The sequence below is a fragment of the Crocodylus siamensis genome, chromosome 5, assembly GCF_052110815.1.
Source record: "Crocodylus siamensis isolate JL-2025a chromosome 5, ASM5211081v1, whole genome shotgun sequence".
NCBI classification, from domain to species: Eukaryota; Metazoa; Chordata; order Crocodylia; family Crocodylidae; genus Crocodylus; species Crocodylus siamensis.
Window position 1 is genome coordinate 132074532 of NC_143399.1, and position 18199 is coordinate 132092730.

At 49.2% G+C, this 18199-nt stretch overlaps 1 protein-coding gene across 1 annotated transcript in view; it reads left to right on the top strand.

The window, feature by feature from the left end:
- Positions 1-18199, top strand: part of TGM4 (transglutaminase 4) — a 36794-nt gene that overhangs the window by 16100 nt on the left and 2495 nt on the right. The window contains exons 9-12 of the mRNA XM_090048898.1: positions 7649-7752; positions 10376-10627; positions 11682-11978; positions 14647-14816. Of these exons, the coding sequence (XP_089905024.1) occupies positions 7649-7752; positions 10376-10627; positions 11682-11978; positions 14647-14816 (823 nt within the window). The remainder of the gene's footprint in view (positions 1-7648; positions 7753-10375; positions 10628-11681; positions 11979-14646; positions 14817-18199) is intronic.

Below are 18199 nucleotides of genomic sequence, written 5' to 3' on the forward strand. Positions count from 1 at the left end.
TAGGGGAATTTTCTGAGCTGAATAGACAGGGTTTGTACTATGGCAGAAACACTAACAGATCTGCATTTCCATTATAACTTTCCCTTTGGAGCGACACGTTTTTTTTCCTACCAAGCTGAGTGTTACCGCCGGACTGGGGGAAGAAGGGCGGGGTCCTCCACCGGGGGTAGTCGCCTGTGGAAGGAGGACCGCCGCTGATCACCCTGGAATGCTGCTGGTTTGGAGTAGGTATGATGATGTCCATTCCCTGCCCTAGATCTCTCCTGCCATGACTTGTTGTTTAGGTTCAGTTAGGACGGCTCCTGGTCACTCCGCAGCCCGGGATCCCTCGGCGGTCACGTTGCGGGGCTCCACCACCCCTTGCACCCCAGCCTTACGCCTCCTCTGGTGCTCCCTTCTAATGTGTGACCCGGCTTCCTGCGGACGGGCCGACTGCCTCACCGGTCTGACCGACCCTTATCTTAGGGTTCCTCGTGTCCTGGTTGACCCGGGACCGGGTCACGGCCAAGGTGGGGTCTCACTGCGGGGTCCCTGACCCGAGCTCCCCGGCTATACCCCTCAGCTGGGGTATCCCCTTTAACAGGAAAACAAACCCGAAAAACTGAAAGCTAGGCCCCCACAGCCCTACTGGCTGGGCCTCTTACCCGGACCTTCCCGGGCCCCCTTTGGGCAATCCCTATCTTAGTGTCTGGCCATAGCCGGCTGGTGTCATCCTCCGCCCGACAGCGCCTCCTCAGCACTCTTCCGGGTCCTGACCCTCTCTGGGGATGTCGCATTCCCGCACCGGCGTCCCAACCCAGGACCTGCAAGTCCTGCGTGTCTCGGGTTCACAGTCCCAAAATTCCCCGTCACTTAATTCCTCATCCTCGACACTCGTCTGCTGCTCCTCACTCATCGTCCTGCAGCTGGCCATGGCTGGTATCCTCCCCTCCTCCTGGGTAAGCTGCGGCTCCCCGCCGGGGTTCCCTGTCCTTCTCTCTGGGGACTTAACTGTTTGCTTGTCCCCGGAGTTCTCTGCTCCTCGAGCTGAGCGGTTGGCAGCTCGTCCTGCCCGGGAGCTTCTTGTCCCTCCTATCGGGGGGTCCGTGGCCCATTCCCCTCTAGGGTCTTCTGCCTCGGCTGGTACGAAGCTCCCAGCTCGTTCTTCCCCCCGTCCTCTCTCGGCGGCCACTTTTATCGCCAGCATCTGTTTGCCAGCACCGACGCCGACTTCCGGTCGCGCCGGTGTAAACAAGCGGCAGATGTCCCACTCAGGCTCCGCTGCTGCCGTGGGTAAGTCCCGTTCTGGTTCCCCAGGACATAACCCCCCCCGCCAGTTGCCTTGTGGCAGTCTGAGGGGATTTTCCGCCTCTAGCTTAGTAGTGTGTTGAGGCTCGCCTTTTTTTTTTTCCGGGTCCCCCGTCGGAAATCTCAGGTTCAGGGCATCTGGAGAGGGAGTCGGCTGTTATGTTATCCTTCCCGGGACGGTATTCAATCCGGAATTTAAATGGTTGTAAGGCTAGTGCCTACCACGTGATCCGAGCGTTATCGGTTCTAGTGGAGCTAAGCCATTTGAGAGGGGCATGATCCGTGACGAGTGTAAACTCCCTCCCCATCAGCTAATATTTAAAGTGTTCCACCGCCCACCGGATTGCTAAACACTCTCGTTCTATTGCCGTGTACCTGGTTTCAGCCGGAAGTAACTTCCGGCTCGCGTAGGCTACCAGCCTATCGACACCTGCATCTTCTTGTGTTAAGACTGCTCCAATGGCGACCTCGGAGGCATCCGTCTGCAACGTAAAAGGGTTCATAAAGTTAGGTGTATGTATCACCTACCTCATCACATAAGGCCCTTTTCAAGGCTTGGAAACTACGTAGCATTAGCTCGGTCCTTTTGAGCCCTTTCTGAGGTGTCCCCTTTAGAGCCTCAGACAGTGGTGCCGCCAATTCGGAGAATCGGGGCACAAACCTCCGATAATAGTTTACTAACCCCAAAAAGGAGCATAGTTGCTTGAGCGTTTGAGGTGGCCGGAAAGTTTGAATGGCCTGCACTTTGTCTTCTAACGGGCGTATAGTCCCTTGGCCCACTAAAAACCCCAAGTACTTCGTGTATCTCTGGGCCACCGCACACTTGCGGGGATTTGCTGTCAGGCCGGCTCGTCGTAGCTCGCTTAATACCGCCTTGAGGGCCCGTAAATGTTGGTCCCAGGAGTGTGTGAATATGACGATGTCGTCAATGTACGCAGCTGCGTACTCTGTATGCGGCACCAGGAGTTGGTTCATAAGGCGTTGAAAGGTGGTCGCTGCACCATGTAGGCCAAATGGCATCCTCACGAACTTGTATAACCCCAAGGGGTCCCAAAAGCCATCTTCTGGCGGTCCTCTGGCCGCACCGGTATTTGCCAATACCCGTTCGCGAGGTCCAGGGTGGTTATAAATTTCGCTGCTCCAATGCGTTCTACTAGCTCGGTCACACTGGGCATAGGAAAGGCGTCAAAAGTCGCCACTTCGTTTAACCGCCGGTAATCGACACATAGTCGCAGACTACCATTGGGTTTGTGCACGGGCACTAGGGAGCTTCTCCACGGGCTCCTCGATGGCCTGATCACCCCCAGGGCCCGCATTTTCTCTACCTCCTCGCGCGCTTCTTGGGTCAGATGGTGTGGTATCAGTCACCATCGATCCCGCACGATAACATCGGGAAGGGTCGGAATCGAGTGGTACGTGTCCTTTGTCCACCCGGGTTCCTCTGAGAAGATCTTCCTAAACTCTTCCAGGAGGCTTCTCACCTCCCTCACTTGAGATTTGGTCAATTCGCTATTTATTTTTATGTTCTTTATAGGTATGGGGGTGTCAGTTTCCCTCATTGGTTCTCGTGGTCTCGAATCCTTATATTCCTCTTCTCCGAAGGTAGCCCATCCTTCTGGCTGATGCCACTCCCGGAGGAGGTTAACGTGGTAAATTTGTTTTGTTCTCTGATGTCCCGGGCGATATACCTCGTAGTTGACGGGTCCCACGCGTCATGTGATTTTGAACAGCCCCTGCCACTGGGTTAGCAGTTTGCTAGTCGAGGTAGGTAATAAGACCAACACCCTTTGTCCGGGCTGGAACTCCCGTGCCCGGGAACGCGAGTCGTACCTCTCCTTTTGCCGCTGCTGAGTGTACCGTAGATTGTCCGCCGCCAACTCGCAGGCTCTTTGGACATGTTGCTAGAAGCCTTGTTGATACCTAGAAGGGTTAGCGACAGTGGCGGGGCCCTGCTCCCATTCCTCCCTAAGGATTTGTAATAGACCCCGGGGACGATAGCCTAACACCAGTTCAAAGGGCGAGTAGCCCAGGGACTCGGACGGTGCATCCCGTTGCACAAACAACGCTAACGGCAGCATTAAGTCCCAATGCTGCGGGTCATTCTGGATACACCATCGGAGCACCCTCTTCAGTGTTCCATTGAACCGCTTCACTAACCCGTCGGTTTGGGGGTGATACACCAAGGTCCGGAGTTGCCTGATTCTCAATGTCTGGCATACCCCATGTAGCACTCCAGACAAAATTCCGCCCCGATCAGTGAGGATTTCATGGGGAATCCCCATGCGAGATATCCACTTCACTAACTCCTCCGCAATTCGTGGCGCCGTTACTGAGCATAGTGGCACTGCATCAGGGTACCTTGTAGCATAGTCCACGAATACCAAGATGTACTGGGGGCCACTACTGCTACAGGGCAATGGGCCTACCACATCCATAGCAGTGCTGGAGGAAGGTGCGTCTATAACAGGCAGGGGCCTTAAAGGTGCCCACGGTGGCCAGTCTTCCCTGGTCTTTTGGCATACGGGGCATGCAGCACACCGTCGGGCCACATCTTCTCCCATCTTGGGCCAAAAAAACCACCGAGATATTTTTCCGAGGGTTTGGTCTCTTCCCAAGTGTCCACCCACTGGGTTAGCGTGAGCTAGTTGCCACACCACCTGCTGGAAGCAACCTGGTACTACCAACTGTTCCCCCTCCTCTGCACCTGCCTCCCCTTGCCGGATGTGATATAAAAGGTTGCGTCTCACCCTGAACTCCTTGTCTCCACCGGACTCCGTCCCTGGTTGATGTCCCTTGTCCTGGGCCCTCGTCCACAGCTCCTGCAGCTCTGGGTCTTCTTCTTGTCCTTGCTGGAACTGCGGGCCGCTTGCAACATCTTGCCAATTGACGAGAGGCTCCCCCACCTCGGCCTCCCCAAACCATTCATTCCGAACCCATTGAGCCCGACGGGCCGTTTCCATATCTCGGACCCTCTCTAACACATCGTAAAGAGGGGCCCAATCTCTGCCCAACAACATATTGTATGCTAGCCTAGGGGTGACCCCGACCAACATCTCATCCTGGAATTCCATAACTTGTAACTGTACTTGCGTTCTGTGGAGGGCCTGTGTCTCTCCATGTAGGCATGCCACTTTTACTGGTTCTCCTTGATACTGGTATCCTGGCAGGAGGAGCTCAGCCCTAATTAGCGACTGAGTGCACCCTGAATCTAATACTGCCAGGACCGGGCGCCCCTCCACTCGGGCTTTTACAATAGGCCGCACCCATCAGGGTTCGCCGCCCCCGTCCCAAAACTGCAATCCATAGGTTCTCCCTGGATCTGGTCTTTGGGGCCTTCCACCGGCCCACGCGGGTATCCCTGGGGTCACCATCTGTCCGCGCTCCATCCTGGACATTCTCAGGCGAAATGCCCTGTCTTGCCGCAATGAAAGCATACCATGTCCCTAACTGGGGCCTTAGGACCAGGTTTACGTCGTTCTCCCTCTTTCATCGTCGCAGGCCCTGGCCCTCGCCTCTCACGCAGATAATGCCATTCGGCAGTCATGAAAGATTCTGCCAACTTTACGTCTGCCTCGCAGGACTCGGGGGAGTGCTGGCAAACCCATCTCTGTGTCCGCTCTTCCAAGACATTTACAAATTGCTCCATTATAATCTTGTCCACTAGTGCGGCCATAGTGCATGTGGGTAGATTAACCCATTTTCCAAATAGGTCCCTGAGGCGTTGTAATAGCAACCAGGGCCGTTACTCTTCGGGTCCCTTCTTGGCCCGAAAGAGCCGTCAGTAGTATTCTGGATTAATCTCGAGGCGATATAAGATGGCGGCTTTAACCACATCATAGTCACGAGCCTCCTTTCGTGATAAGGCTCTATAGGCCTCCAGGCCTTACCCACTACCAGCGACCCTAGCTGGCTCACCCAATAGGCCCTTTTGAGTCCAAGTGTGATGGCCTACTGCTCGAAAGCCTCCAGGAAGGCCTCTGGGTCATCCGCGGTTGTCATTTTTGGCATCCGGACCATGGGGGGGCCCTGCTGCGGTATCATTCTTTGCTGGGCCCCTAATAGATGGGTCACAGCCTGCAATGTCTGGGCCAGGAGGTCTGTTGTTGTCATTCCTGCCGACTGCATGTCGGCAGCCCTCACTCTGGACGGGATGAGGTTTCCTGGCCAATACACCACTTGTGACCGCCGGACTGGGGGAAAAAGCGGGGGGTCCTCCCTGTGGGTAGTCGCCTGTGGAAAGAGGACCGCCGCTGATCACCCTGGAATGGTACTGGTTTGGAGTAGGTATTATGATGTCCATTCCCTGCCCTAGATCTCGCCCGCCATGACTTGTTGTTTAGGTTCAGTTAGGACGGCTCCTGGTCACTCCGCAGCCCGGGATCCCTCGGCGGTCATGTTGCGGGGCTCCACCACCCCTTGCACCCCAGCCTTACGCCTCCTCTGGTGCTCCCTTCTAATGTGTGACCCGGCTTCCTGCGGACGGGCCGACTGCCTCACCGGTCTGACCGACCCTTATCTTAGGGTTCCTCGTGTCCTGGTTGACCCGGGACTGGGTCACGGCCAAGGTGGGGGTCTCACTGCGGGGTCCCTGACCCGAGCTCCCCGGCTATACCCCTCAGCTGGGGTATCCCTTTTAACAGGAAAACAAACCCGAAAAACTGAAAGCTAGGCCCCCACAGCCCTACTGGCTGGGCCTCTTACCCGGACCTTCCCGGGCCCCCTTTGGGCAATCCCTATCTTAGTGTCTGGCCATAGCCGGCTGGTGTCAACTTCCGCCCGACAGTGCCTCCTCAGCGCTCTTCTGGGTCCCGACCCTCTCTAGGGATGTCGCATTCCCGCACCGGCGTCCCAACCCAGGACCTGCAAGTCCTGCATGTCTCGGGTTCACAGTCCCAAAATTCCCCGTTGCTTGATACCTCATCCTCGACGCTCGTCTGCCGCTCCTCACTCATCGTCCTGCAGCTGGCCGTGGCTGGTATCCTCCCCTCCTCCTGGGTAAGCTGTGGCTCCCCGCCAGGGTTCCCTATTCTTCTCCCTGGGGACTTAACCGTTTGCTTGTCCCCGGAGTTCTCTGCTCCTCGAGCTGAGCGGTTGGCAGCTCGTCCTGCCCAGGAGCTTCCTGTCCCTCCTATCGGGGGGTCCGTGGCCCATTCCCCTCTAGGGTCTTCTGCCTTGGCTGGTACGAAGCTCCCAGCTCGTTCTTCCCCCCGTCCTCTCTCGGCGGCCACTTTTATCGCCAGCATCTGTTTGCCAGCACCGACGCCGACTTCCGGTCGCGCCGGTGTAAACAAGCAGCAGATGTCCCGCTCAGGCTCCACCGCTGCCGTGGGTAAGTCCTGTTCTGGTTCCCCGGAACACTGAGATTTCCTATCTCTTTCTTTTTCCCTGAAGTGGAATTGTCCTGGAAAGTACAAGAAACACAATTCATCCATTTCTGTGCATAAGGAGGGGAAAAACAATCCTTTTTCATTATAAAGAAAAAAAAGGATTGTTTGGTTCTAGTGCACATGTGGTTGATGCTAGATATTTGATATTTAGTAGGAGAAAGAGCCCTCGTGCCAGATAAATGTGTTTGAGTGACCTGATGAAATCTGGGGTTGATTTGGCTACATTATCAGCCTTTGAAAATGCTTCTTTGCTTGTGAGCAGAAAGGACCTAACCCAATGTCCATGGAAGTCAGTGGAAAAAAATCTCTTTGCATTTGATCAGGCCATATATTTTTAACAGTAAAAAGAAACATTTTTTATCAATGCTTACATAGTCCAGACAAAACTACCACACACACACAAGCCTCACTGATTTGTAGATACTGAGGAAGTCATCTTTAGAAGCCCACAGCCTTTTAAATCAATAGAGATGCAGGCCAATGGGCTTTGAATGAGGGGTTCAGTGCTTGTCTCATCAGCTACATAATTGCATATCTATCTTTCCTCTCCCCAGTTAGAGGGCCAGACTGTGACCCTACCCCTATATTCACATCACCCTGCACATAGTCTAACTGGTATCAGTGGTACTACTGATTAAAGGACACCAACCCTTCAAAGTATGTAACGTATTGTAGTCTGGCCCTTAATGACAGAAAGATGAAACAGTCCTGCAAACGTTCACCCTCTTTGGCTCAGTATTAATTGTACCCTGTCATTTAAAGCACAGAAAATAAGGGTTTTTTACTGTCTTCAAAAGAAAACTCTGCTGTAAAAAAGAGCATGAGTGTCAGTGCTCAAAACTGACCCTGAATCTTCCTGTCAAGAGGTGATCAGACTTTCCACTCCACATTTGAAGTCCTGCAGGTTGACTTGTGTGGTAAATTACAGGAAGTAAATATGTATTTTCTTGACTTTGCAATCTAAATGCACCCAGGAATTTCCACGTGTGGAATGATGTGTGGATGAAAAGGTCAGACCTGCCGGAGGGCTTTGATGGTTGGCAGGCAATCGATGCCACTCCACAAGAGATAAGTCAAGGTAGGATTGACATAAAAAGCCGCTGCTTGATCCTGGGGGGAATGTTCCACATTGACACTATGGATCCTATTCAGCAAACCATGTAAAGCCCTGCTTAATTTTGAGCATTCACCAGCCCTATTCATGTCACACTGGTGATCAGAGAAGTAAGGTAGATTGTCCAGACTCACATCACAAATCAGTGGTGGAGCTGAAAAGAAAACCCTGATCTACTGATTCCCAGTCTATTGACTAATTTCTTGAAATGAGTTCATTTCCTAGTATCCCTTCGAAGATTAGATTTTTCTGCATGTAAAGATGGGCTGGTTCCCCTACCCTGTCCAAACTGCTTGTGCTGTGGCCAGTGGGCACTTGTGTTATGCAGCAAATTCAGAATTCCAAGCTGGTTGCAACTGTATGAATTTGGGCTGTGATCTAGCAAAGCACTTGAGTGTATTTGTAACTTCAGGCATGTTGGAAGCACCACTGTGAGTTACCTTAGTGTGAATTCCACACTTTGTCTGTGTAATGTAAGGAGGGTCCTTAGGCCTCATTACTGTTGTCTTGTATAGAGGTAGATGGAAGAACAAGCCTTTGCAAGCAGAAAATCAGCCTTTGATAAAGGCACTAGGGAGTAAGTAGGATTTAAGAGCTTGGGGCATGTGTTTGCAAATCAGAAAAAAATCATGACTGTTGCTAGCTTTATCCTAATTTCTTTTGTAAACTTAATGAATCCAGTTTGCCTCTCTGTGTCTCCATTTCCCCATCAGCAAGAGTGGGACAATGGTACTCACTCCCTTCAGAAAGAATTGTGAAGATTGACTAAAGCTGGCGAAGCACTTTGAGGTCCTTGGAGTCCAGACTCTGCAGAAGGGCAAAGTTGTATATTAAATGTTGACTATTGACATATTTTCTAGCCCAGATCTTTTGGGCCAGTGTGGAAACTCCACCCATAGACATTTCTAGACAATACAGATAAAGACCTCCCCATTAGCCTCTGTTACTAAGCAGGGGAAGGAAGGGAGCTCAGTGATTGTACAGTCATGTGCATTTTAAGCATACACACATAGGAAAAACCTAAATACAGGACTAGTCAGAAAAGCTGAAATTAACAAAGTTTGAAGTCAGTAATGCAAACTGTGACATGGTGAGCCTGACCCTGCAGAGTCTGTCCTGTGATACTGAGCATTTCCAGCACTTGATATAGCCAGCAGATATCCTGGGTGTTGAGCCTCTCACGGGGCAGGCCCAGCAGTGGTACCTGTTACTAGAGAAAACTTGTCTGTCTGCAGCTGTAGAAGAATGAAGTAGGATTCCTGGCAGCTATTAAGTAACTTGCCCAGGGTCCCAGGTCTCTTGGGCATCAGTTCACTGCTCTTGTTTATGAAGACACACTTATGGGGGTATATCCCTCCAGAGCCTGTTTGCCAAACCCTGCCGTGCATTATGAATGGTGTGGAAAGAGAAATCCCTCTCCTTAACCCTTAAACAGCTGAAGGGATTGGAGTCTAGTCCTGAGCCTTGTGAAGGGGTGTACCATTCAGGTAAGGTTTGTTAGATGCGAGGAAGGTGGACAGAGGCTGTATGACAGTAGGAAAACTTCTGTGTATTGAATCTTTGCAAACAACAGAACAAATGCTCTGGCAGTTGATCAGACCACAGTTATACCATTTTCCTTTGGGGGAAGGAGCATGGCTGAGACGCACACAGTAAGCGGGAGGCAGATCTACAAAGAGCAGTTCAAAAGTCCCAATGCTCCATGACCCGCAAGGTTTCTGCCTGGGCCCCAGAGAAACAATGGGGGAGGAGGGAGCACAGCTGCCAGGGTTTCCCATGTATACAAAGCCTTTCTGTAGCCTTTTCCCTAAGAAGGAATGACCTCAGCTGGGGGCTATACACCTGTGACTGAAATTATTTTCAGTGTTACCTGTGTTGGACACACTGGGTGAAGTGACTTGATCAGAATCAGGCAGCGAGTGAATAACAGAGCTAGGAATTGACTCGGGCACCCTGAATCCACTTGCCCTTGGAACTAAGTACCCTGAATCCACTTGCCCTTATACATATGCTCTGGGACTAGGGGGTGGAGGGGGGAGCATTTTAGTTAGGGCAGCTCTTGGTAGCCACAGTAGTTAAAACACTGCAACTTCTCATGTATTTAGCATCCCATATTTCAAAATGGTCACTGGGGCGCTTTAACTAAAGCATGTTTGATAAGCTTCAGTTAAAGTGCCCCCACCACCATTATGAAACATGGGATGCTGAAGACATGCAACTGCAGCGCGCTGGAGCATTGTGATGAGACTGCTCCAGCCGACTCGATGAAGCAAGTTTGCTCCTACATGTTGTAATCAGCATGCGTTGGAACACTTGTATAGGCATGCAAGACCATGCCCTTCTAAGTAAAATTTACAAAAGCTCTTGCCAGGCCTTTGAAGTATGTGCTTTTGGTTCAAAGTATTTATTGTCACATCAGAAATGTGCTCCTTAAAGAAGGAGGACCATCATAGAGAAAACGTGTTGCCAAGATTCAGTTACCAAGGCTGGGAGCCCCAGATGCGGAAGTGGGCATGTAGTAGGGGGATGATGCTGGAGGCTTAGTTCATACACATGAAAAACAGGAAATGTTCATCATACTCTTTAGGTATTTTCCAGTGTGGCCCTTCTCCACTGAAAGCTATCAGAAGCGGAGAAGTCTATTTGCCCTACGACTCCAAGTTTATATTTGCTGAAGTGAATGCTGACAAGGTTTACTGGCTTGTGAAGAATGTATCCGGCAAAGACAAATACATCAAGCTGCGTGAGGAGACCAAAGCCATCGGGAAGAACATCAGCACCAAAGCCGTTGGAAAAAACACACGGGAAGACATCACAGCTCAATACAAGTTCTTGGAAGGTGACCAGCCATTGAGATCTTTCTAACATCCTATAGTAGAGTAAGGCATTCGATGAGGCCAGAAGTCCTGTGACTCTGTGTTAGCCAAAGTAGCCGCATGCTTTATCAATGTGGAAAAACAATGGGCTGCTGGAGTAGCAGCCCTTTAAAGAATAGTATTGAAGTCCTGCAAAGTACCTGAAGAAGTAGTGAGGGAATTAGGAAAATCCAGACATGAATATTATGTCTGTAGTGACACCTACTGTCTGTAGCCAGCATGCATGGCAGCAGATCCAGTTACAGATTCAGCAACTCTGCTTCATCCAAACTTGCTCCATTTCCTTCTATCTCTTTCTTCTTCTTTCTACAAACTATAGCTTGTTTCAAGAAGCAGGCTCCCTCCTCCCACACTTCCAGAAACTCACTGCAGTAGGCAATAGGAATCTCTCACATGAGAATTGGCAGGACTGGGAAAACTAAAGATCTTTGGGGAAAGCAGTTTTGTCTAGACTTTGCATTTGATCTCTCGTCTCACAAAACTTTATTTGCTCTTGTAATCTTAGGTCCTTGTGGACAAAAGCCAAAAATATTTGAACCTCCTCCAAGCTTCAATTTGTGTATGTCATACTAAGTTGAACACATTATTATACTTTTCAGTCATTGCATATATTGATCTGATACCCAGTCATCCTCTCTGGTGTGAAAATTGTTTAAATGTGGCTTACATTTTCAAAAAAGACTAGTGTTTTATTGAGTACCCAATTTATGATACATATTTTCCAGCAAATGCTTAGAATCCACCTTCTAAAATCAGGCTTTCAAGTGTCTCAGGATAGCAACCCAAACAATCAGGAATTACTTCTGAAAATCTGGCCCCAGGTACTGTTTAAACTAAAATAGCCATGTATCTCTTCTGAGATTGAACATGGGGTGATCATTGCTAGGAAACATGGTCTGTTGTGCTGTCTGTATTTCAGCAAAAGGATAAACAATGAGAAGTTGGATCTGGCTGCAGAGTCTATAATCCACGATTTATTATGACTTCAGCTTTGCTTTTTCTTTTCGTGTTATACAGGGTCATTAGAGGAAAGGAAAACCATGGACAAAGCTTGCTCCTTTCTCAAATGTTCAGATATGGTAGATGGTAGGCTCACCTCTTCCCCACTCACAGCTGGGATCCAGTTGAAGACAGACGGTGAAAAATCTTTGTGGCCAGGCAATCCCATTGATTTGAAAATCATTGTAAGCAGCCCTTCAGCTGAATCATGGACGGTCAGTCTCACTGCCTCTTGCCAGCTGCAGTCCTATACTGGGAAGGTAGAGGCCAATCTTGGATTTATCAAGCAGACTGTCCAGACTGAAGGCAAACCTGGTAGGTCCATATGTTTTTAATCACAAGCCATGGGCCGTTTTTGGAGATATTGCAGTGTGACCTCAATTTGTGTGCACTGACTCAGTGGGTGTATGGACTGTGGGGGTCTGAGGATGTTTTTGGTTCTGTCCAGCACACAGGAGAGAGAATTGTGCAGAGGAAACTTCTGCTCATTACTACTCCTTTGAATGGCAGTCGCACTTAGGGGCACAGTCATGGACCTGGTTTCAATTTGAGTCTGGCAGTCTACATACACACACGAAACAGAATGACTGAGCTTGCAGACTAGACATAAATGTTTTTCAGTCCCTGCTACACATTACATATATTAGACAATTAACTAGTTAATCACTCAATAAATTGTGCAAAGTAAGACCAGCCAGAAGTGCAAAGTAGTTGTCACACAATTAACTGGTAAATTCATAATAAATTGAGACTGGCCACACATGCAAAGTAGTTATCACACAATAAAAATGATTCCAGCTAGAAAAAGAGCCAGCCAGCTATAAAGCAAGTGCCTGAAGATGTGTAACAACTCTGTTGCTGGTTTTTATCCAGTTTTCATTTAAATTTGTAGTAGGGTCTTTAGTCTGATGGCTTTTGCAGTTGTTTGCATGAAATAAAGCGCCTGAGTGAGTGTTAATAGGACCAAAGATTACATTGTTCAGATTTTGGCAGTGAGCTGTAATGGTTGTGAATTTAATCCTCCCTCCCCTTACTTTCCCATTTCTTGGTTCCTGTTTCTGTTTTGTTGATAAACATTTGGTGAATAATTTATGCCAGGGGGGCTCAACCTCTGGCCCACAGGTGAAATGTGGCCATGGGGACATAGCATCTGGCCTGCAGTGATCCCCACAGGTTGGGAAATTTGGCGGCAGAGGAGCAGCAGCCATTAATATGGCCACACTCCTCCCTGCCAACTTCCCAAGCCCCACATGGTGCCAGTCTGTGACCCATGGGACTGAACCACACCTCCCTGCTTCTGTTGAGCCGTGCCCCCTTCCCGCCCTGAAGGGCTAGATTGAGGCCTGGCCATGTCCTCTTCCCCCACAGCCCCCTTCCCTCTCCATGGGTCAGATCAAGCTTCTTGCCCTCTGGGACTATGTTGGGGTTAGCCTGCCCCCCACCTCACTCCAGATGGTGCCAGATTGGGAACACTGGCTAGATCTGACCCACAGACAGACTGGACATTGCCAGTTGGGTCCACCAGGTAAAAAGGTTGAACGCTGCTGATTTATACAGACCCATATCAGCCTGTTGGCCATGACAGACAGTTCACAAAGGGTATGTCCATGCTACCTCTATGCTGTATCCTGGGCCACCATTGACAAACACCAGCTTCTTGCTCCAGTAGCATAATTAGGAATGTGCCAAGTGTTGAGTCAGAGGGGGCACCCAAAGTGGGTGCTGTTTTAAAGGGAGAGCCTGTGCCATGGCAGTAGCAGCTCAGCTTCTTTCCTGCCCAGGGCACCAAAACATGTTCCCGCTCAGCCCATACCAGCCCAGGCAGCTCAGAGCAGCCCTGCAGGGGCTTTGGAGTTGGGTTACATTTCAGAGGGGTTGTTCTTGGGAGTGGCACAGAGGCAGTGTAGATTAGCCCTAAAGCTGTTTGTTATTCTGGGTGTCTCCTGTAGTCAATGAGATCACTTGGTAGTTTGCCTGATCCCTGACAAGACAATTGAAACTGGCTGCACATGAGACTAATGAATGATAAATAATTTGTAGTAAACAATGCACTTGCAATAATGATTTCTGATTAATAGTCACTTGTGCTAAAATTCATTCAACTCTGAGCTCTACGATTTTCATTTCAGTTTAAAATGACTGTCCCAGTGCACAGAGGGGATGTGGCAGGACACTACACTATGGCCCTGTGCTGGGGACGGGTGAATTTATAGATGAGGACAAGAAGTTTAAAGAAAACTAGAGCTGTCTGTACACATGTAGGGATACTACTCTAACACACTATAATCACAGCGCATTGGAGCAGACCATCACCACCCCCAGAGCATGTGTAAAGATGCCCTAGAGGGACAGGAGGTTTGTGGCTACCCAGAATTCAGTCTTGAGCACTGCCAAGCCCAAGACCTTTCCCATGCACTGAATTGACATGAAAATGATTCAGATAATTAATTGTGAAACCTACGTTAAAAAATAAGGGAAAATTCTACAGTGACAATAAACACCTTGTAGCCTGTGCCTCTGGAGCATGCCTTAAAGGCAGCCAGCCATTTTATATAATTAAGTCTGTCAGACTGCTTTGAGGGAGTAGACTGTCGAGAGCTAAATGAGACAGTCTTCATGTGCCCAGTCCAACTTTCCTTCCCTGGGGGTCTTTCTGTCCTTGGTTAGCATCCCTCCAGGCCCTACTGTGACGCAGGCTTGGATGGGATTCCCTTTACAGATTTACAGCCCCTTTCCTCAGGCAGGGCCAGGGACTGCAGGCGCACCCTCCTAAATTCAGCCAGCTTTGGAATTCTGTCCGAACAGAAGGCGAACAGCCGCTGGCTCTTGGTCCGTTATGAAAACTATGTAGCACATGCAATTAATGATATATAGAGTAGACACCAGGACTGATTTTCTGCTCCACTCTTTTGTTGCTTTCTAATAAAGAAGACGCATTGTTAATGGTGCCTTTTATTTGATTTTTTTTCTTGTATTTGGCCAGCGATGGAGATCCCTCTGAATGTGGCAGCTGATACTTACATAAAGACACTGGCATCTGTGGAGGATGAACTTCTCATCAAAGTTAATATTATTGCTGAGGTTCAGGAGACGGGTGAAAAGGTTTCTGATGAGCTAACGCTTACATTCCAATATCCCTCTATAAAGGTGGAGGTAAGCACTTAAACGAGCATGGAGAGATTAGTATTTAGATGCCATGGCCTTCAACTGCCTGAAGGGTGGTTACAAAGGGGATGGAGCTAGACTGTTCTCAGTGGTGGCACATGACAGAACAAGGAGCAACAGTTTCAAGTTGCAGCAAGGAAAGTTTATGTTAGATCTAAGGAAAAACTTTCTCACTAGGAGGGTAGTAAAGCACTGGAACGGGTTACCCAGAGAAGCTGTGAAATCTCCCCCTTAGAGGTTTTTAAGACCTGAGTAGACAGAGCCTTGGCAAGGATGATTTAGTTGGGATGCTCCTGCTTGGAGCAGGGGGTTGGACTACATGACCTCCTGAGGTCCCTATCAGCCCTAACTTTCTATGATTCTATGGCAATGGGAGTTGCAAGAAACAAAATCTAAGGATGGCTGTATTGGTAAAGAGATGAGCCAGAAATATGAACACCCAGGCTTAGGAGCCAAATATTTTTCCTAAATAAGAGACAGTGAGACCTACAATAACTTTCCTAAGTCTACATTTAGACACCTAATAAATGGTCTGATTTTTAACATTATTTCCATTAACTACATCAGGAGCTTCTAACTGCTCATCAGTTTTGAAAGCCAAGCCTGTTGTTACAAGTCTAAATCGGTGATTCTCAACCAAGGTGCCTTGAGATCTTTTCAAGGATGCCACAGTGTAACAGACAGCATCAGCTCTGTTGGGTGTGCAAATATGATTCACAAGATAAACCCCGAGATTTCAAATAGGAACACGTAGGGTACTTTTACGTGTGCTCTGAGGGTGGCTCTCAAAGCTGCTTTAATTAAAGTGCCACTGTGTCTCCTGTATCAGTGTCTCTGCACTTGAAAAGGGCAGTGGGAGTGCTTGAACTAAAACTTGTTTGATGAACTTCAGTTCATGTGCCCCCCCCACTGCCATTTTTAAGCATGGGGAAGCTGATACATGAGAAGCAGCAGGCTGCTGGAGCATGGCGATTGACTCAGTTAATTGAGTCTGCTCTGATGCACTGGAATTCCAGTGGGTCAGAGCAGCCTCTGTGCTGGTGTATAGGCACCCAAAGTGTTAAAACATTCTGATCTGTTGAGATCTTTTTGAGTTTTTAGTATAAAAGAGTCATGAGTAACCAATGCCTCCTGCGTCTGGGGGGGGCACCAGATTGCCAACAGGTGAAAGGTCCCCCAGCGGCCGAGAACAGAACCACCAGTGGCGAAACTGGAAATGCACTTCTGCCACCACTTCCAGTTTTGTGGCTGGTGCTCTCAGGGGGTACACTATGCATCACCAATGAAAGGGGGCAAAACTAAGAGCTTGTATTTTCTGAGGGGTACCTTGAGTCTAATAAGGGGTGCCTTGAGCTTAAGAACCACTGGCCTAAATACTAGAGTGAAGAGCTTCACTCTTGACTCGTGTCTAGTCTGTTGGCTGCAGCATTTGCTCAGTCATTGCTGTGGTATTCTGAAGGTGATATAAGAGCTGTAATGAAGCTGGACTTGAAATTGTTTGGTACTCTCTCTTCCAAAATTGTAGCTGAAAGAAGGATCCAGCTGATTTAACTGACTAAGCTAATATCGTCTGGAAGCTGCACCAATGGTTCATGAGCAAAAACTAGTGAAAAGCAAAAGGTTTCTATATTGTAGGTAGATCATGCTGACAGCTGCTTATGTGGTCATTGACTATGGACAAGACGTAGCCCCTTTCAGCACAGCTGCCAGCACTGGAATGTCGCTCTATCTTCTCAGCTATCTTATATTCCTCTGGGGGACAAGCAAGCCCCGCCCCCAAACAGACTAAGCTGGCTTTCTCAGCCCCAGGACAACAGTTGGAAAGCAGTAATACTACACCTGAAGGTGATAAAAGCCCATAAAGGAGGGTGATTTTTACATGTATTGTACACACAGGTTGTGCGTGCTCTATGTACTAACACCATGTATAGGCTTTGTGCACAACGGCTTCACCTCATCGACCAGAGGAGGTGATAGTCTCTCTCAACACAACAAGCCCAGTGAGCCCGCATCTAGAATTCCTGGCCCATTTCAAGGTAGTGATGGGTCTAAGATCCAAAATATTCCTTTAGGCTGCAGCCCGGTCAATCCCTCAACTTCAGGACTGCTTAGATACAGGGCGTGGTTTGGCCATAATCAAGATAAGGGAGAATCATGGAATTAAGATTTGACACTACAAGGGTGGGTGGATGTGAATAGGATGGGATTCAACACCGACAAGTGCAAGGTGATGCACCTGGGGAGGAACAACCGGCACCATACCTACCGGTTGGGGAACTGCCCTCTTGTCAGCACGGAGGTGGAAAATAATCTTGGAGTCATAAGTGACGCCAAGATGAGCATGGGCCGGCAGTGTGAGTATGCAGTCAGGAAGGCCAACCGTACCTTGTCATGCATCCACAGATGCATCTCGAGCAGGCCCAAGGAGGTGATCCTCCCCCTCTATGCGGCACTGGTCAGGCCACATCTGGAGTACCGCGTCCAGTTTTGGGCGCCGCACTTCAAGAGGGATGTGGACAGCATGGAGAGGGTCCAGAGGAGGGCCACTCGCATGATCAGAGGACAGCAGGGTAGGCCCTATGAGGAGAGGCTACAGGACCTGAACCTGTTTAGCCTCCACAAGAGAAGGCTGAGGGGGGATCTATTGGCCTGTTATAAATTAGTCAGGGGGGATCAGCGGGCATTGGGGGAGTCACTGTTCCCCCGTGCACTACCAGGAGTGACCAGGAATAACGGTCACAAGCTGGCAGAGGGCAGGTTTAGGTTAGATATCAGGAAGCACTACTTCACGGTCAGGGCGGCTAGGGTCTGGAACCAACTTCCAAGAGAGGTGGTCCTGGCTCCTACCCTGGGGGGTTTTAAGAGGAGGTTGGATGAACATCTTGCTGGGGTCGTTTGACCCTAGTATTATTTCCTGCCATGGCAGGGGGTCGGACTAGATGATCTGCTCAGGTCCCTTCCGACCCTAGAAACTATGAAACTATGACTTTAGATACCAACACAATCTAGGGGTGCTCAGACTGTGCACCCATCTCTAACTCTGGGCTCCTTCCCAAAGAGATGTTAACAATTTGGAGAGACTTCAGAGAAGAACAAGCAAAATAATGGAGAGGGCCTGAAAGAAATGACAGAGGGAAATATTAAAAGAACAAAATATGAAAATTTTAACTGGCTAACACCTAATAGGAACAGGAGAGTCATCTACAGGTACAGAAACCCTGAGAAGTGGGAAGGAAGTTTAACATAAGCACAAAGGAGTTTTACTGAGTGGGGTTGGGATGAAATTGAGAGAGGCCATTTTGGGCTATGCATTAAAAACTGTTTCCTGACAATTAAATCTATTAGACTGTGCAACAGCCTCCCATGGGGAA